A 17,616-nucleotide genomic window follows, 5' to 3' on the forward strand; every position below is an offset into this window, starting at 1 on the left:
ACACCTGGGTGCTGAGCTTCAACATGTCAAGCAAGTACTGCACGACAACAAGCTCCGAGTACCGCGCCCTCGTCGCAGAACCCGCGTGAAACCAGCCACAGTTGAGCGTCTACCTGCTGTTCTTCCATACATAAGAGGAGTCACAGACAAGATTGGCTACATCTTGAAGCGAGCTTCAATCAAAACCTACTTCAAGCCGCTGAAGAAGATCAGTCAATTCTTACCACCTGTCAAGTGTCACATACCTCTACAAGATGCGGGTGTATACAAGCTTGAATGTGATTGTGGTCTCTCTTACATAGGCCAAACTAAAAGAAGCATAGGGACCCGCGTAAAAGAACACATCGCCGATGTCAAACACCGCCGTTCCAGACAGTCAGCAGTTTGTGAACACACACTAGACAAGGCCCAGCATTACATCAGATTTGATAAACCACAAGTCCTTGCAAGAGAAAACCGATTCCTACCTAGGATGATTCGCGAGGCTATTGAAATTAAAAAACATCCAAATTTCAATAGAGAAGATGGCTGGTGCATACCACCTGCTTGGAATCCCATCATAGAAACTATTAAATCAAAATCCAAGCCTACAACTGCTCGACCTATGGATACAGTGAGCTCGTTTTGCGTGAATCGGATTGTCAATAATAATCAACAAAATGTAGGGTAGCTGTTTGTAACTAATATATCAAGACGACCAACACCTTAGTCTGCCCGTGACCATGGATGCTGTAAAGGATCCGAAACGTCGGGATTAAATAATATTAATATAACGCGATAAAATCCGTAAAAGTAGTTTTATTTAAATGTCTAATATTCGCGTAAGTGTCAGAAATCAATAGGAAAAAATAAAATAAATTATGTTATCCAATGGATGTTCACGTTTATCAAATCATCTTTATTTTTAGGCATCAAGGGCCCATAGATAAATACCTTAAAAACTAGCATACATATGTTATACAAAATTGTTAGTATATAACTTAAGACTATGTTAGAAGCACTTCACTATGTCACTGTGCGGTCCTGCGGCACTTGCCCGCGCAAGCGACGGGGCACCACGTCCTGCGGCCAGAAGTTGTCGTCCAACACGAGGCGCAGGAAACACGTCGGCACTCGCACCACGAACGCCTTGAAGTTGGCGTTATGGCGCCACTCCAGCAGCTGCACTCTCGGGGCGTACTTCAGCTTCTGACGCACGTACTCCACGATGTCCTCCACCTTAGTCGTGTAGTGTAGGCGGGAGATGTATACTGGGGTGTTCGGCTTGGCAGCACGAATTTTGGTGTTTGGCTCAATAGGAGCCGTGCCGCAGCGATTCTTGTTGGTCCGCTGACGGCGTTTCATCCTTTGCACCGTAACGTGCCCCTCATCGTCAGCCCGATTCGGTCCCTTTACGGGCATGGGCTTCTTCGTAGCATCAATTTTGCTACCGGTGACGCGAGCGTAGTCTCGCCGTACATCTTGATGTTTCGTCGACGCTGCAGAAACGGGCAGCTGTTCGAGCGGTCGAGCGGCGGCGAGCGGAGGAGCCGCAGGGACGGGAGCGGGGTAGCGCGCACTGTGCCGGCTCAGCATTCGGCGGTGACAGCGGCGATGGCGACAGAACTGCTGTCGCGAAACTTGCACCGGATACATCGACGCTCCGCACCGCATGTTTACGTTCGATGCACCCACAGGTGACCCAGTTACAGTCACCGATTTACGCAACTCGTTAAGTTCGCTGAGCAAATCGGCGACAGTAATTTGGGATGCATCTAACTTCTTACATCCGCAAGACTTGCCTTTAGATAGAAAGACGATGTCTTTCAGCAGGCTCGTAATGTCGACGTGGTCGAAGGTGTTGAGCGGAAGCTTATTCAGATCCTTCGCCACAAACGTCGGCACGTCGTCAGGATCGGTCTCCTTTAGCAGCGTGATGACATCCTGAATGCGTTGAATGAATCCTGAATGAATTGTCCCGTCACGTCTACGGGACACCAAGTGGTCGCTCTTGTTGAGCGTCATCCTCGCTGAAGTTCGTCGCGCAGATCTAGACAGCGGACACCTCGTCCATCACGTCCAGCTTCTGCTGCAGGAACGCCAGCAGCTCATTCGCCACGAGTTGTTCACTCATGGCTATTACAAAACGACTAGCAACGGCTTACGCCGCGTTAAATTCTAATTTGTATTAAACAAATATACGCGTCAGCAGCACGACTGCATCGATTCCCAGCTAGTACGAGACTCCCGAATTATTTATGCCGAAGTTACTGGTTTTGTAAATACTCATACCTAGCCAAAGTACTAATTACTAAATAAATATATAATTATGTCGTACAAAACCGTTTAAAACAGCGGTTCAGTTATAAAAGTAGAGAGAGAATGAATTGCGTCTTAAATAGATGAGGTACCTAGGATTGTTTCGGTAATTAGTAAATAATAACAAGGTTACCTTAATTCTTTAAAAATACATTTTTATTCTAATAAAAGTAGTTTAACCGCCTAGTTGACTAGAATATCATAAATTAGGTTACATTTGATAAGATCACATCAACATTTTATATCATATAAAAATGTAAGTATGTAAGTACTTACAGGTAGGAATGTGACATATGTATATATTACTATGTATGGAAAGACGAGCTGGCTTTGGTACCCCTACATACATACAACCTACAAGTAAGAAAGGATAAACAATTATTTATATACTTAAGGAGGATACTTCTCTAGATCTCATGTGTTTATTTAAGTATAAGATACCTACTGATCAACTAAATAAAATTAAATTTATGACATCAAGAAGACAACTATGAATGTTTAAATGATTATACAGTCCATCGTTCTTATATCAGTCCATATAAATAGGTTTGTTTGATAAAGAATTAATTTAATGAGCCTGTAGTTGCTGGTTGATCCAATCTATGTCTTCATAGAAGCGGGGGTCGCTGACTCGTAGTGCTGCTCTCTTGTAGAAGAAATAGTACCATGGAGACACTAAGAAAACAAAAGTGAAATGCTAATTTAATAAAATTAGAACTAAACGAAACGGTAATATCGAGTGCAATAGAACTGACGGCAGCGCTGCAGAGTGAACAGGCAGATTAGCAGCGGTGTGGAGACAGACTCCGGCTCGGCCCACTTGTCCAGCAGCCAGGCGGCGTGCAGCGCCACGCTGGCGAGCACGTAGGCCGCGCACACGGCGCCCGCCGCGCGGAACTTGCGCGCCAGCACCTCCACCAGCCCGGCCTAGCAACCACACTATATATGTCACCGGAAAACAACAACATTTGTAAGTTGATTCATTTTCTAGGTAGTTGTTCAACTCTCGACCCTAGCCTAACCTCTAGCTAACCTACTACCAAGCTACCTAACTAATAAAATAAATCCCACCCAAAACAAAAATGTGAAAGACTGCCAAGTTCGATAATATGGGAATGCTTCGCCTATAAAAGAAGTGAGATTTGAATAAGTACCAAGTTCCATACACATACCTCAGTTAAAAATAGAGTTACTTTTTAATGATGTTACTTGGCAAGTTTTCATACACCGTTATAAACCTACTAAACGCAATGAATCAAGTATTTAATTTTCTATTAAAACTTGCCAAGTAACATCATTAAAAAGCAACTATTTTTTACTGAGGTATGTGTATGGAACTTGGTACTTATTCAAATCTCACTTCTTTTATAGGCGAAGCATTCCCATATTATCGAACTTGGCAGTCTTTCACATTTTTGTTTTGGGTGGGATTTCATTTATTTTTGTAAGGTTGGTTGTTTATTTTTATTTTTTCTTATGATGAAGTTAGTTAAAGAAATGTCTCATTTATACTATCTTTTAGATTTTTTTATATGCACTATGTTTCTTACAAAGAAATGAACTAGATTAAATAAATGGACTAGATTTACCAACTGACTGACATGACATGTTATCATATATTATGTTCGTGGATCAAAGTTACACATTCGTTATTTTCGAAAGTGATTCACACTTGGCCGTTTTCAGATTTTTACTTTACTTTGACTAAATACAAACCTTTATACCATTCGAAGATATATTATATAAATATAGATAAATTTAGTAGTTTTAGTTCCTTAGGGGTATAAATTTACACCGGGTACAAAACACCTTCATTATTTTGAAACCGACTCACACTTGGCCATTTTCAGATTTTTCCCTTTACCTTGACATAAAGACCTACCTCCATGCCAAATTTCAAGTCAATACGACCATTGGAAGTGGTCTAGGTTTTTGATGAGTGAGTCAGTGAATCAGTCAGTCAGTGAGTGTATAGTAAAAATAGCTATTTTCTGACGTCAATATCTCAAGACCTACAATAGGTATATTAATGAAATTTTGTATTTTAGATAAGTGAGGGGGTCTCAACAGATACTAGAAATTTGATATGCATAAATAAAATAGATTTTGAGTTACAGGGGGGTCGAATTTGGCCCGAAATGGTTCGTGTAATATAACCCACGGCCGGTGTGTCGCTTTTTTTGCTCGAACTTGGCGGACACACTGCCGTGTGTCTAGATTACTATATTGCTACAAGTAAAATCATCCACAAACGGGCCAATCGTTGCCCAGTGAATTATTTGACGGTACACTATTATCCGTCACTTAACACTTTTCTCTGATTGGTTGATAGCATTAATTAAGCAAGAGTGTTTATTCATAGAGCTTTTAACCAATCAACGTACACCTCGCCTTTGTCGGACGATTTAACAGCAAGACGCCGTAAATTAATCAACTTACTTAAATAAATATGTTAAGATGTACATTTCAAATGCCGTTTCTTATTTTCCGAGTGTTGATCAACTTACGAGTCTTGTTATTTTCAGCAGCTGAACCACATTTACGACAATGTATATTAACAAAGTATGATTCCAGTTTATGCATCCTGTGATATACAATATTTCCATAATATCAAAATAGTTTTAAACCGCTTCCCAATTATTGACATTGTATCTGGGTAGCAAATTCCATTCAAATCAGTTCAGTCATTACTGAGAGTGTAACAGACTGGTAGTAGTTTTATTCCCTCACCTAAAACAGGATACATACCCCTATCTACAAAAATTTAGAGGATTACAAATAAATAGGTACTTACTTGAAATAAATATGTTGAGAAGAATGTCATCAGCATTGTTGTAATGGATAACACGAGGAATAAATCTTGAAATCTACGAATTAATACTTGGTTAAAATTAATAAGTTCAAGACAAATATAAAGTATTTGTAATTTATTTAAAACTTACATGAATAATACAAGAAGCCCATCACGACTCCGGGGAAATAAGCTAACACAATTAAATAATAGATCACAAAGCATGAATATAAGCTGAAAAAATAAACAAAATGTGTATCTGGGCGTAGATAACTTCATTATCAATAATAAAATGTATATTTTTATTTCCGTTGCTTGAAAACCAAACCTGAAAATAAGAAAAATCGATTACACATTATTTTACACCACTCGTCCAACGAATTTCCGGTCAGTGGGCCGTCTGAATTTCCTTCAAATGTCAACATCGTTTGTTTACAAACTTAATTTACCCGAAACTTACTTTAACTAAATGGAATAAAGTCTATTTTGACACAGCACTAGACTGAGCTGAAACCGAGATTAATGTAGCCATGTAAGAAAAATGCGGTAGGGAAGTTCAACGTGTTTAAATGCTTTTCCCAACTATGTTGTATTGCGTTAATACGTAAATTGCAAATATTTAAAATAAAATAACTGTTACATTTTAAACGTATTTTTTCTTATTATAAAACGTATCATCAAAAAAGAATGGCTTTTGTACTAGGTTTAAACGAGTTGAAAAAACGAATTTGAAAAAAATTATTACAAAATGGAGTTTGTGACGCACTCACCCATTGACTTATAAAATAATTCCTTCTATTCTATTCTATTCTTGGTTAATGGCAAGTGATTCGTCGATGTCAATGTCAACGATTCTTCCAATATCAGATGTGAGAATTGTGAGATAGGAAATAGATGTACTCCTTGTGGAACTTTTTGAATACTGCTAAATTCCTATCTCATAACAGTCAGGACAGACCTCATAAAATCTGTAACATCACGCTCATTGTGTAAGGCGGCCAACCGTCCCGCATTTTGCGGGACCGTCCCGCAATGCTTAACGAAATCCCGTTTTGAAATTATTAGTAAAATGATCCCGCAAAACGTTGTATGCGTCCCGCATGTCCCGCATCCCTACTTTTCTACACAACACTCACCTGCGCGCACGCTCAACAGTGCAGGAACACAGATTACCTATAATATAATCTCGTTCTCTTTATTTCTACTGAACTCGTGAGGCCTAATGATTTTGAAAATAAGACATTAGTGCACGCTGTGACACGATATTGATAGGTTAAATTATAGCTTTTTGCTTGCGGTTTTTATTTTATCAGTTCCGTCCGATCATTTTTCAATGCCCCCCCCCCCTTTGTCACGAAAGGTTAAGTCCCGCATTCAGTTTTCGGAAAGTTGGCCGCCTTATCATTGTGGAGTGCGCACGGAACGGCACCAGCAGAGAGAAGTGGAGGGAGAGAAATCGCAAGGGCGGCCACCAGAGACAATCCATGATCACGACCACTCTGCCAAGAGTGTCCGATTAAGAAGAAGAAGAAATTCCTATCTCATTGCACAATGCACTCAGTAATAGATGGCTATTAATGACTTATGTCAATGTCAATGTGCCAACTGCCAACTGCCAGTGGTCAATTATCAATCATAATTTCATGAATCAAGTTTAAAGTTTGGTTTGGTTTTACTTATAGTTTTTACTTTAGGCGACGACAAAAGATTTAATTGTAACGAAGGTACTCTATTCTTACAAAAGAAATGTGATGTTATGCGAAGATATTAATAAAACATTGCTGTCATAGACTTCTTTATTGGCATTTGTGTGTTCTACTGAGTTACTCCCGTTGCATTAGTAAAATAGTACTAAAGTTCTTTGCTATGGGTGGTGATCGTGATCGAAGCCGTATTAGAAAGAGCCGTAGTCCTGTTAGGTCACGTACTGGTGGTGACGAACGATGCAGTCGTAATCCCAGTATTGAGCGAAGCAAACATAGGGAAGTTCGAGAAGTTAGTAAGGAGAGAGTTGGACACGACCGCAGCAGAGAGCGAAGCAGGGAGAGAGGGCGACGCGAGCGCACCAGAGAGCGAAGTAAGGAGAGAGCACGCCGTGAGCGCGCCGACAGCAGCGAGCGCGGCGCCCGCCGCAGCCGAGACCGCACTCACCATGAACACAAGGAACATGAACGCACACTGCTCAGGGAAGGAGATCGCAACAGAGGACGCACCTCCTATAAGGAATATAATGGAGGAGGTCTAGGTGGTGGTACGTATAGCAAAAAAAAAAAAACCAAATAAAACAGAATGATTATACTTAGTAGTTATTTAAATGATTGCTAAGTATAATGATTGATAAGTATATATATAGGTATACAAATCAATTCTGTAACAATGATTTTTTATTACTGGTTTAAGGTTTGGGGGGTGGAGGTCCACCAGCAAGAGGTCGCTATAAACCACAAGAGGAAGAATTCTTTGATGCAAGACGTGAAGAAAGAGAGAGGATAGGGCTAGTTGGAGTGTCATCTGTGTGGGGCAAATCACCTCTCAGAGCTGAGTAAGGAATTTTAAATTTTCTGAATATCATTAAATAACAATGTTTCCATGACATTGTAAAAGAATAGTGTGTTACTAAACCTTGGCCATATACCAAATATGTGCTCACTAGACTAGCTGTCACTCTGGAAGTTAACATGTACATTCCTGGCTTATTATACATATACACATTTAGTTACATTGAACTAAATGTGTATATGTATAATTGTAATAATGTCAGGTCAAAAACTGGGCTAAAATTATTTTAAAATAAATATATTTAACATCACCAGCTCTGAAGAGGAACAGTCACAACCAGAAACAAGTAGTAAAGAAAAGAAAAAGAGTAAAAAGTCATCAAAGGATAAAGACACTAAACAGAAGCTAAAGAAGTTGAAGAAAAAACTGAAAAAAGTAAAGAAAGCACGGAAAAAGGCAAAGAAGAAGAAAGCCAAGGGTAGCAGTAGTGACTCCAGTGATAGCAGTCAGGAAGAAGTATGGGTCGAGAAAGGAAGTAAGTTCCCTATATACAAGGAAATCTTCTAGTACTTTGCTTATGTGTGTAACTCTTTCATGGTGAAAGGTCTAAACCATTTCATAATATTTGTGTATTGAGAAACATAGGATCTAAAACATGTCTATAAGTTTTGCTTGTAATGCATGAAGCACACTTACCAAAATAATTTGACAAGTATGACTGAGGACTAGCAGTTTTTTCCTAACAATTCTACTGCACAGAACAGACTAATACAACTGACTGGATAGATGCTTCCAGCATGCTGTCTCTAGTTTAAACCATGTCACACATCTAGTTTATATGTATAAATGGATGCAGCAACATAAAATATTTTAGTTACGTATAAATCATAGTAAAGTCATGCATGTCATCATTACTTGTACACTTATCCACAGAGGAACATGAAATAGAAAGAAGTAGGGAATCGCAGTCTTCGAAAAGAGGTGATGAGGAAATGGCTTCAGAAGCGTTTGGTCCAACTCCGCGAGTGGGGCCGGCTCTGGGGCACAAGGACTTCGGGCGAGCCTTGCTGCCGGGAGAGGGCGCTGCCATGGCCGCCTACGTCGCAGAGGGCAAGCGGATACCACGCAGAGGAGAAATTGGACTTACTTCTGACGAAATCGCATCTTACGAATCTGTAGGATACGTGATGAGTGGCAGCAGGTATGTAATATGACACACCATTATTTGGGTGTTAGATTAAATTCCTATTAGCAGATAATGTCAGAGATAAAAGACGAACTTGTTGCACATCCTTATATCCAAGTATCATATGATATCATGACACTGATGTTTCGGTATTGCCATATAATTTGATCGTAGTAGTTTTCATCTATGTGCTATGACGATAAGGTACGAGTGGTGCTAAACAGCTTGTTTATCTGAACAACAGACATCGTCGCATGGAGGCGGTGCGTATCCGCAAGGAGAACCAGATCTACTCGGCCGACGAGAAGCGAGCGCTCGCCGCCTTCAGCAAGGAGGAACGCGCCAAGCGGGAGAACGCCATCCTCGCGCAGTTCCGCGACGTGCTGTCCGCCCGCGGCCAGCGCCGCGACGTGTAGTCCGGCCCCGTGCTGTCCCCCACACTAGCCACGACTACTATACTATTTTGTGAAGTGACTTTATTTAGATCATTTTGTGTAAAAATAAACGACTGGATTACAAAAGATATTGTTTAATTTCCTTAATTATATAATACATTATTTACATATTATTACAGTTTCCTTTTCAAGTCCATACTTAGCTTGATAAAATATTATAGAGAGACAAACAGTCCAAAACTCGGAATTTGTAAACACGTCAGCAGGTGGTTGAGTACAAGAGCCGAGCTGCTGGTGCAGGCGCTACTCGTGCAGACGCTCGAGCTGCGCGAGGCGGGCGCGGGTGGTTCTGAGCTCGCGGCGCTGCTGGTGCAGGCGCTACTCGTGCAGACGCTCGAGCTGCGCGAGGCGGGCGCGGGTGGTGCTGAGCTCGCGGCGCTGCTGGTGCAGGCGCTACTCGTGCAGACGCTCGAGCTGCGCGAGGCGGGCGCGGGTGGTGCTGAGCTCGCGGCGCTGCTGGTGCAGGCGCTACTCGTGCAGACGCTCGAGCTGCGCGAGGCGGGCGCGGGTGGTGCTGAGCTCGCGGCGGGCGGCGGCGAGAGCTCGTCGTGCGGCCGCCAGTTGCGCTCGCAGCACGGCGGGATTCTCGGAGTCGGGAGACGCTTCGACGTCGTCCTCTGGTATTTCAATACAGTCCTGTTCGCTCGCTCCTGGCACGGTTATCTATAAGAAAAACGAAAAATTGCATCAGCGGCTCGAATATAGCAGCAAGCTAGCATGGAAGAGGGTACGCGGTACACGTGACGTCACCTCGGGCGGGTCGGCGCGGGCGGCGGTGGCGATGAGGCGGTTGAAGTTGCTCTTGTTCATGATGATCTTGACGGCGGGCCGCTGGCTGCCCAGTGACGTCACGCCGGACGCGGCCGCGCGACTTGACACTTTGTTCTTGGCTTTCATCGGTATTATTTTCGATGGGGAGATTATTTTTGCGTCAGGAGGCAATTGTACAAACTTCACCTGTAAGTTAAGAATGACCAATTTGATATGACGATGTTACTTGTATCTAAATACAATTAACAAAAAAAAATCGGTAAAAAAACTTTTGAGTTAAACGGTTTTATTTTATGTGCACTGAAAACTAGAAAATAAACCTATCAACCTAAAATAAAAACGTGGGGCCCATTAACTATTGCTGTAATACTTTCTTCTATAATAAGTGTGGATTGCATCACCTAATACGCCATTTTGTAACGACGTCCATCTTGGATTTAAAATTTTGTCACATTTACAGTATTCTACTTGTGTAGCCCTTTCATTTGATACCCATATTGAAGGGGTTGTGGATATGTAATCCGCCATTCTGTACCAGCGGCCATCTTAGATTCACAATGTTTTTGATATAACTATATTGTATTGTCATCAGAATTAAAGGTGTGTTTCACCAAATTCCAGATAAATCTGACAATAGGATTAAATTTCAATTTCTAATTTTGATCCAAACAAACAAATACTGCACGGGTCGAGCTAAATAAAACCGTTTAGAAAAATAAATAAAAAGGAAGGTTCGCTTTGCAGGGATATGGCCATTGTTATTGTTTTTCACATAATGTTACTCTCATCATTTAATGATGAATAATAACATTTTAGTACCTGCATGTCCTGCGGGTTGATGATCTTCTTAACGGGTATCTTGTTATCCTTGGGCGCGGCAAGAAGTTTGTTGTTGAGCGTGAATATTTTGACGCCGGGCTTGGGCGGCGACTTGACGGGTGTGGCCGTGAGGACCATGCCCTTCCCTTGATTGGCACTTGAAGTCGCTTTGCTGGTGACGGGCGGCGTGGTTTCACTCTCTTTCAACATTAATTTTCCAGCATCTGCAAATTCTTACTTGTGTAAAAATGTAATTTGATGTCATTTTATTTGAACATAGACAGTTTGTTTCTACATTTGGGTTGTAGGAGCTGCGCAATTTTTAATTAATCCTGAATCGCGGTCTGAAGATTTTGTCATCAGTGCTGTTGTGAGGATGTATGTTTGTGTTTCACGCAAAAACTAGTCGATGGATTTTGTTGAAGCTTGGTGGCTTGATAGCTTATATATCAGAATAATATGTACATATATAATATGCTACTTTTATCCAAGTGCAGAAAGAAGATCTCTCGAGACGCAGGTGAACTGCTAAGTGCTAATCCTAATTATACTGTCACGTGAAAGAATGCACCTACGGGATAAGTAGTATTTTGACTATTTTATAATGCCCACGCAGACGAAGTTGCGGGAAACAGCTAGTAAAATATAAAAATAAAGTGACTCACCCACACCAATGTCACGATTACTTAAGTTCCGCGAGATTCTGATACATAATATAGAGTGGAAGTGGTTTTTCTTATTAGTGACGACGACATGGTTTATGTAGATGTGTGAGCGCGTACCTGAGAGCACGACGCTGCGGCCGCTCTGCAGCGCGCTGAGCACCGTGCTGCCGTCGTCGGCCGGCAGCAGCGTGATGCCGTGCTGCCGCAGCAGCGCCGCCGCCGCCCCGTCGCCCGCGCTCTGCACACACCACACTCAGCGCTACTCTAACCTGCAGCTTCAGCTAGATTAACACTATATGCTTATATACATCTCACAGTCTCACCGGTATGCTGATGCTAATTTAGTTTCCTTCCGAGAAAAAATAGATTTATGAAAATGTTTCGTAGAAGTGCTATCTAGGCTTGGATATACAACATGTAACGTAATTAACGCACACCCTCAAACACCCCAATTAGAATATTATGTTATAATCATAATACATACACTGAATTTTTAATTTAACATGAATATGCATTGTTATTTACTAAATTAGTTATACCAATTCTTGGAGAACTTTTTGGTCATACTACTACCACAGATTATATAATAGTTACTACGTAACAGATAAATCACTCCATGCAAAAAAGTCCATACCTACTGTTATAAGCACCTACAAGTTCCCCAACTACCTACAAATTCCTAGCTGCGTTATAAAATGAACCTTAAAAGCTCGAGCGCTTGATTGTTATTCCAATGCGATAGCGCACAGTTCAGTGACCGCAACCGTGCCGTGGCCGTGCTTAGGGTTGCTTCTAACAATTTATTAATATTTAAGTAGGAAACAAAAGTTACGCTTATTTTAAGATAGCCTTTTTTAAAACTGAGTTTTTAAATAAAAAGTAATATCAAGAATATTTTTCTTTAGTTAACTATTGTATTGCCTACTAAAATGGAGTATGGGTACATATTACTAAATATTACCTAATACGTAAGCATAGGTAAGTACTTAAGTAAAGCTTTCGTTAAAATCAAAGGCGGTTTCCAACTATTTTTCGAGCACAAGTGCCATACCCCCTAGTACAACTCCGTCGAGTGTTGATACATACAAAATATTGGTTTACGCGCATATTGGACACGCGTAATATTCCGAGTCGTCATTAAGTTGGACCAGAACTATACCTACTTACACTCGAGATGTGTTTTGAGCTACAAAACTCACAATACAGTTCACATAACTAAGTAGGTATCTAAAGTAAAATATTACCTAATGATCTCTGTTGTTAAAGTCATAAAGTAGATAAGTATTAATTTATTTAAAAAAAAATAGAATTACTAGATAAGTTCTTACATATAAAATGTTTCTAAATCTTACAATAGTCGCATATAAACCAACACAACTCAAAATAATCCATCAGTTTGTTAGGTAGCTTAAAAAACTTAATAAAAACCCACAGCATAACATGCCACAAAATAAAAATAATAATATTGGAGCGCGCGCGGCGCGTGTGACTGTTGTGCGCCCTGAGCCGCGTGGGGCTACCGGTAACCCAGCGAGCGGTAGGCATTTATCGCGCGCAAGTACGTCGAGTGACAGAGGCCTGCTACTACGCACGCAAATATCGCGCCGCGCGCCGCTCGACTCGACACGACGGACATAACGAAACTACGGAAAAAGCCGACAATACACGAAGTCTTATTACTTTGAGTTACGGTCTATTTGAATTTGTTTTGACTGTACAGGGTTAATATGACAATAATTTCCGTAGTTTTAATTATTTTTAGGATAAAAAATTACCTATATTAAAAATGATATAAATCGATTCAGTAAACGATTCTGAACAAACTAATTTCAGGATGTGCGTTAAGTTACATGTTTTATAATACCTCAATTTTAAATTCCTGTTTAATTGTCTTTTCAGCTTGCTTCGTCTTGGTAGGCTTCAAATCTTGGATTCCTGAGAATAAAGAATAACATCACTAATGAGTAGACACGAGTGCAGCTCATATAGTTTTATTGAATGAATACTCACTTTGTACAGCATCAAATGTTTCCATCTGAGATTCCGTGGGGGATATTTCGGCCATTTGTTCTGCAACAGAAAACATGAGATGAGCGTCAAGCGGACGGCGGCGGCGGCGGCGGCGGCGGCGGCGGGCGCGTACCGTGCAGCGCGGACACGGAGCGCGCGGCCTCGCGCTCGCGCAGCGCGTCGTCCATGAGGCGCACCAGGTCGGCGCGGCCCAGCTCGCGCGCCAGCGACAGCGGCGTCTTGTGGAACTTGCTGAGCGCGCCCGGGTCCGCGCCCGCGCGCAGCAGCTCGCGCGCGGCGGCCGCGTGGCCGTGCTGCGCCGCCCAGTGCAGCGGCGTCATGCGCAGCAGGTCGCGCGCGTCGGGCGCGGCGCCGGCGTCCAGCAGCAGGCGGGCGGCGGCGGCGTGGCCGGCGGCGGCGGCGAGGTGCAGCGCGGTCCGCTCCACCTTGGTGCGCGCGTCGCGCGTGAGGCCGGCGCGCAGCAGCACGGCGCAGGTGGCCGCGTGGCCGCCGCCCGCCGCCAGGTGAAGTGGCGACGTGCCAAGCTGCCGCCCACATACACGGAATTCTAACTTTTTCCCAATTTTTTTAAGGTCGATTCCGAGGTAGAGGTCGGCCATTGTTTTGTGGGAACTACTGCCCGTATACATGGATAAGCCTACGTTAATCGGGAAGAATGTAGCTTTCCATCAGTGAAAAAAATTTTAAAATCGGTCCATTATAATAGTTTTTTAGTTTATCCCTTACAAAAACTAAAATTGAAACTTTTCCTCTTTATAACATTAGTGGAGATAAGTACATTTAAAACCAAACCTCTAATCGATGTGAACATCCTTCTTTAATAATTAATTTTAACAAACAACATATTGTATGTGTTGCAGTCATCCGGTTGAATCTGCTATTTGATTGAATAACCAGCGCGTTCATTGAATCAACGATATTTAATTGAAATATTAGGCCAATAAATGAACAAGCATCACTCAACATCGAGCTAAGTAGCAGTTTGAAACATAGCCCTTTGAACACAGCCGACATAAATCGCCAAGTGATTCAAATTTTGTTATCTTTTTTGACCACTACGGCAGTATTAATCACCAAAACAAATATGGTCACTTTTGTGTAAATACTGGTTGATGCTGGCAACCAAATATTATAAAGTAGGCTGTATCCTATTCTACTTACATTCAGAAACTTGAGGAGGTTGTTTAGTCATGCAAATGAAATGTGGTCGATTCTAAATGGGGAGTGAAGTAAGACACGGCATACCCAGTCGGTGGTGAAGGGCGCGCCCTTGGCCATGAGGTCGAGCACGAGCTGCGTGTCGCCCGCCCGCGCCGCCAGCAGCAGCCGCCGGCCCAGCTCCACGGCCGCCGACGACGCCGCCACCCGCCCGCCCGCGCCGCCCGCTCCGCCCCCCGCCTGCTACACCGCCCGACACTTTCCATTACACTGTCATACTGAACCATGTTTTCACACAAAAAAATATATAAATTCTAGGTCAGGTGCAAGTAACAATGTATCTTTTCTCATCCTCATCCTCCGAGCCTTTTCCCAATCGTGTTGGGGTCGGCTTCCAGTCTAACCGGATTCAGCTGAGTACCAGTGCTTTACAAGAAGAGACTGCCTATCTGACCTCCTCAACCCAGTTACCCGGGCAACCCGATACCCCTTGGTTAGACTGGTGTCAGACTTACTGGCTTCTGACTACCCGTAACGACTGCCAAGGATGTTCAATGACAGCCGGGACCTACAGTTTAACGTGCCATCCGAAACACAGTCCATGGTGTCTAAGATATACTTTGAAAGTACATACAAACTTAGAAAAGTTGCATTGGTACTTGCCTGACCTGGGATCTAACAATGTATCTTTTCTAATTGGTAATAATACCAGCTCCAGTGGTTTCTTCCACTTCCTGAATGTGCTACTTCCCGCATGGATAAAAGAAGTAGCCTACATTATAATCCTTACTTAATACAAATATTACAAATGTCAAAGGTTTGCATGCATTATGTATTGACGTGGTAGTAGCCCTACTCTGCAAAAACGATCAAATAAATTATACTAAATCTTGACAGTAATATGCATAAATATATCAGAATAACATAATGACTACTTTTTACTATCTGGGTATGGGAAACAGTTCTCTTAAAACTCCCTGAAGTGGGTGAAACTGCTGGGTTAAGCAAGTATACAGGTATTTTAAATGCAGAAATGAACTTGTCTGTCTGCTCAGCTTCCACACCGTAACTAATGAAACAAAATAATTAACGAAGCCTGAGAAAAAACATTGTATTATCTGGGTCTTTTGGGTTGCCGATGGATTGGGGAAAACTTTGTGCATAATTTTATAATCTCCTTCTTGTAGTGAATGCAGATGTATAGTGAGGGACAGGAACAGGGAGTGATCACCTGAAAGGTGACATCATTATAAAGGAAGCAATATGAACTAGGAACAGCAATCAGAATCTTATTTTTAATTTATGTGGTTTATAAAATTTGAGTATTTATAATAGAAAAGTAGAAATTGATCAATTTTGGTTCATCTTCTAATGAAATAAAAGTGATTGTTGCTGTGATATAGTACAGGGAGGTATTACTAAACTCACAGTAATGATCTGCGGGGTTGTGATACGCACCACCACATCCTCTGAGCACAGGTCTGATGTCATCGCAGCGCCCCTGCAACAACCGTGCCAGCTACATCAGGCACTTAGCATAGTGATACTGTCAAACTAACAACATCTACTATACAAGTACATTATTTATTTATTGTACGAAGGCTTACAGTCTAACAACACAACAAGATAGTAACAATAGTTTAAAACATTGCTAATAACAAGTGGGGGCTTGTTATTTTAAACTATAGAGGTGTATACATAATGAATCTATACCCACCCCTGCTTACGCCTGACAGACACAGGATCAACACTATGATGTTCTATTATTTTTATCATAGAATTTACCCTTCATGACAAATAAATCTTCTATAATATTACCTAAGTACCTACTTAAACCCCAAGCAGGTGCTAAATAGGTACACAAATCAAATGATACCTTCTTCATGTAGGCACTGATTTCCTTAAACTTGGAGAAGCAAACGACTCATGTGCCTAATCATCGAAACAATTTAGTAAACAACAAGGTTTCCAGAGCGGTTTTAACAAAGTTATTGCAACTTTGTCTGAAGGTAAACAAAATTGCTTATTGAGGCATTGAACGTGGTACTTGTATCTAGTAAGTTTAATGTTACAATAACGCATCGTCATAAATTGAGATGAATGATTAAACATTGGCTACAAGCTACAATTAGCAGTTTTTGAACACAATAATATTGATCTAAATTAGACAGGATAAGGATGTCAAGCGCGCAGCTAAAGCCATGCCTTTCGACCGCCATAAAACACACTTCCTTTTCCTGTCGCAACGGAAGTGATAGACTGTCTCTTCTCCTAAAAAAATAACAAAGTTGCATATTTTTATCCACTTACCTATATCTAGCTTTTCATAATACTATTAGTAATTTGTTTTATTGCTCCATATTGGAATTTGTGTAAAAAATTGTAAACGTCAACAGAATTCCACAGGTACGATTCAATGATTGAAAGAAAAATCAACGTTATTGTACCGCGAAAATAAATGTCAACATTAAAGTTTTAGTATAAAATTTCGTAATTTTGGTTTAGGCATATAGCACATTAACTGTTTGTTTAGAACATGTTAAATGTACTTAATTCTAGCTTTTACATTCTGTAAAATATATTACAAAATCTAAGTTTTAGGTTATTATTTTGTTTCTGAATGTTGGTGCTTTAATTTTTGGTATTCGCATAGACAATGCCGAATGCATTTGCCGATTAGTAAATAACTAATATACATTATAGAATGGATCATATATTTTCTGTATTTTGTAGTATATATAATATATTGTAGAATTTTATACACTTAAAATGGAATAAAAATTAAATATTAATTGTAAGTTATTTGTCACAACCCATCTGGATTGCGTCATGACATGACAGATGGCGTTGCTTTCAAGCTCACTCCTAAATTTGAGTAGGCCTCAGACTCTATTTTAAACTGTGCCTCAGATCTCAAACGGCAAACAATCTTGAAAGAACTTT

General features: G+C 41.2%; 3 protein-coding genes across 9 annotated transcripts; 1 reads left to right on the plus strand and 2 right to left on the minus strand.

The window, feature by feature from the left end:
• Nucleotides 1-877: 877 nt before the first annotated feature.
• Nucleotides 878-5,708, minus strand: LOC124631691 (transmembrane protein 138-like). Of its 2 annotated transcripts, none has more exons than XM_047166239.1 (4): nt 5,241-5,708; nt 5,093-5,165; nt 3,054-3,225; nt 878-2,973 (listed from the first exon to the last, which is right to left on the minus strand). In XM_047166239.1, the coding sequence occupies exon 4, from the start codon at nt 2,002-2,004 to the stop codon at nt 1,006-1,008; it is 999 nt and encodes a 332-aa protein (XP_047022195.1). In that variant the 5' UTR covers nt 2,005-2,973; nt 3,054-3,225; nt 5,093-5,165; nt 5,241-5,708; the 3' UTR covers nt 878-1,005. The 2 variants fall into 2 exon arrangements, with proteins under 2 accessions (XP_047022195.1, XP_047022196.1); XM_047166240.1 differs by having other exon boundaries at nt 2,433-2,973; nt 5,241-5,620.
• A 980-nt stretch (nt 5,709-6,688) lies between these two features.
• Nucleotides 6,689-9,295, plus strand: LOC124631690 (NKAP family protein CG6066). Its single transcript, XM_047166238.1, has 5 exons — nt 6,689-7,340; nt 7,490-7,631; nt 7,903-8,123; nt 8,522-8,789; nt 9,019-9,295. Exons 1-5 carry the CDS (start codon nt 6,956-6,958, stop codon nt 9,188-9,190), a joined length of 1,188 nt encoding a protein of 395 aa, XP_047022194.1. The 5' UTR covers nt 6,689-6,955; the 3' UTR covers nt 9,191-9,295.
• LOC124631689 (poly [ADP-ribose] polymerase tankyrase) lies at nt 9,288-17,283 on the minus strand. Of its 6 annotated transcripts, none has more exons than XM_047166236.1 (10): nt 16,984-17,283; nt 16,132-16,174; nt 14,761-14,916; nt 13,628-14,039; nt 13,495-13,554; nt 13,349-13,419; nt 11,602-11,722; nt 10,820-11,043; nt 9,980-10,186; nt 9,288-9,892 (listed from the first exon to the last, which is right to left on the minus strand). In XM_047166236.1, exons 2-10 carry the CDS (start codon nt 16,162-16,164, stop codon nt 9,698-9,700), a joined length of 1,479 nt encoding a protein of 492 aa, XP_047022192.1. In that variant the 5' UTR covers nt 16,165-16,174; nt 16,984-17,283; the 3' UTR covers nt 9,288-9,697. The 6 variants fall into 6 exon arrangements, with proteins under 6 accessions (XP_047022192.1, XP_047022191.1, XP_047022189.1 ...); XM_047166235.1 differs by having other exon boundaries at nt 16,102-16,174; XM_047166233.1 differs by lacking the exon at nt 16,984-17,283 and adding an exon at nt 16,391-16,891.
• Nucleotides 17,284-17,616: the final 333 nt, after the last annotated feature.

The sequence above is a fragment of the Helicoverpa zea genome, chromosome 7 (assembly GCF_022581195.2).
Source record: "Helicoverpa zea isolate HzStark_Cry1AcR chromosome 7, ilHelZeax1.1, whole genome shotgun sequence".
Lineage (NCBI taxonomy): Eukaryota > Metazoa > Arthropoda > Insecta > Lepidoptera > Noctuidae > Helicoverpa > Helicoverpa zea.

Bases quoted from the DNA above. Each gene is read 5' to 3' on its own strand.
- LOC124631691 (XM_047166239.1), bottom strand. From the start codon at position 2,004: ATGACGCTCAACAAGAGCGACCACTTGGTGTCCCGTAGACGTGACGGG.
- LOC124631690 (XM_047166238.1), top strand. From the start codon at position 6,956: ATGGGTGGTGATCGTGATCGAAGCCGTATTAGAAAGAGCCGTAGTCCT. The intron at 7,632-7,902 runs GTAAGGAATTTT...TAACATCACCAG, and splicing joins AAATCACCTCTCAGAGCTGA to CTCTGAAGAGGAACAGTCAC. The intron at 8,790-9,018 runs GTATGTAATATG...TCTGAACAACAG, and splicing joins TACGTGATGAGTGGCAGCAG to ACATCGTCGCATGGAGGCGG.
- LOC124631689 (XM_047166231.1), bottom strand. From the start codon at position 16,449: ATGATAAAAATAATAGAACATCATAGTGTTGATCCTGTGTCTGTCAGG. The intron at 16,175-16,390 runs GTGGGTATAGAT...CGGTTGTTGCAG, and splicing joins TCTGTCAGGCGTAAGCAGGG to GGGCGCTGCGATGACATCAG. The intron at 13,555-13,627 runs GTACGCGCCCGC...TTTCTGTTGCAG, and splicing joins CTCCGTGTCCGCGCTGCACG to AACAAATGGCCGAAATATCC.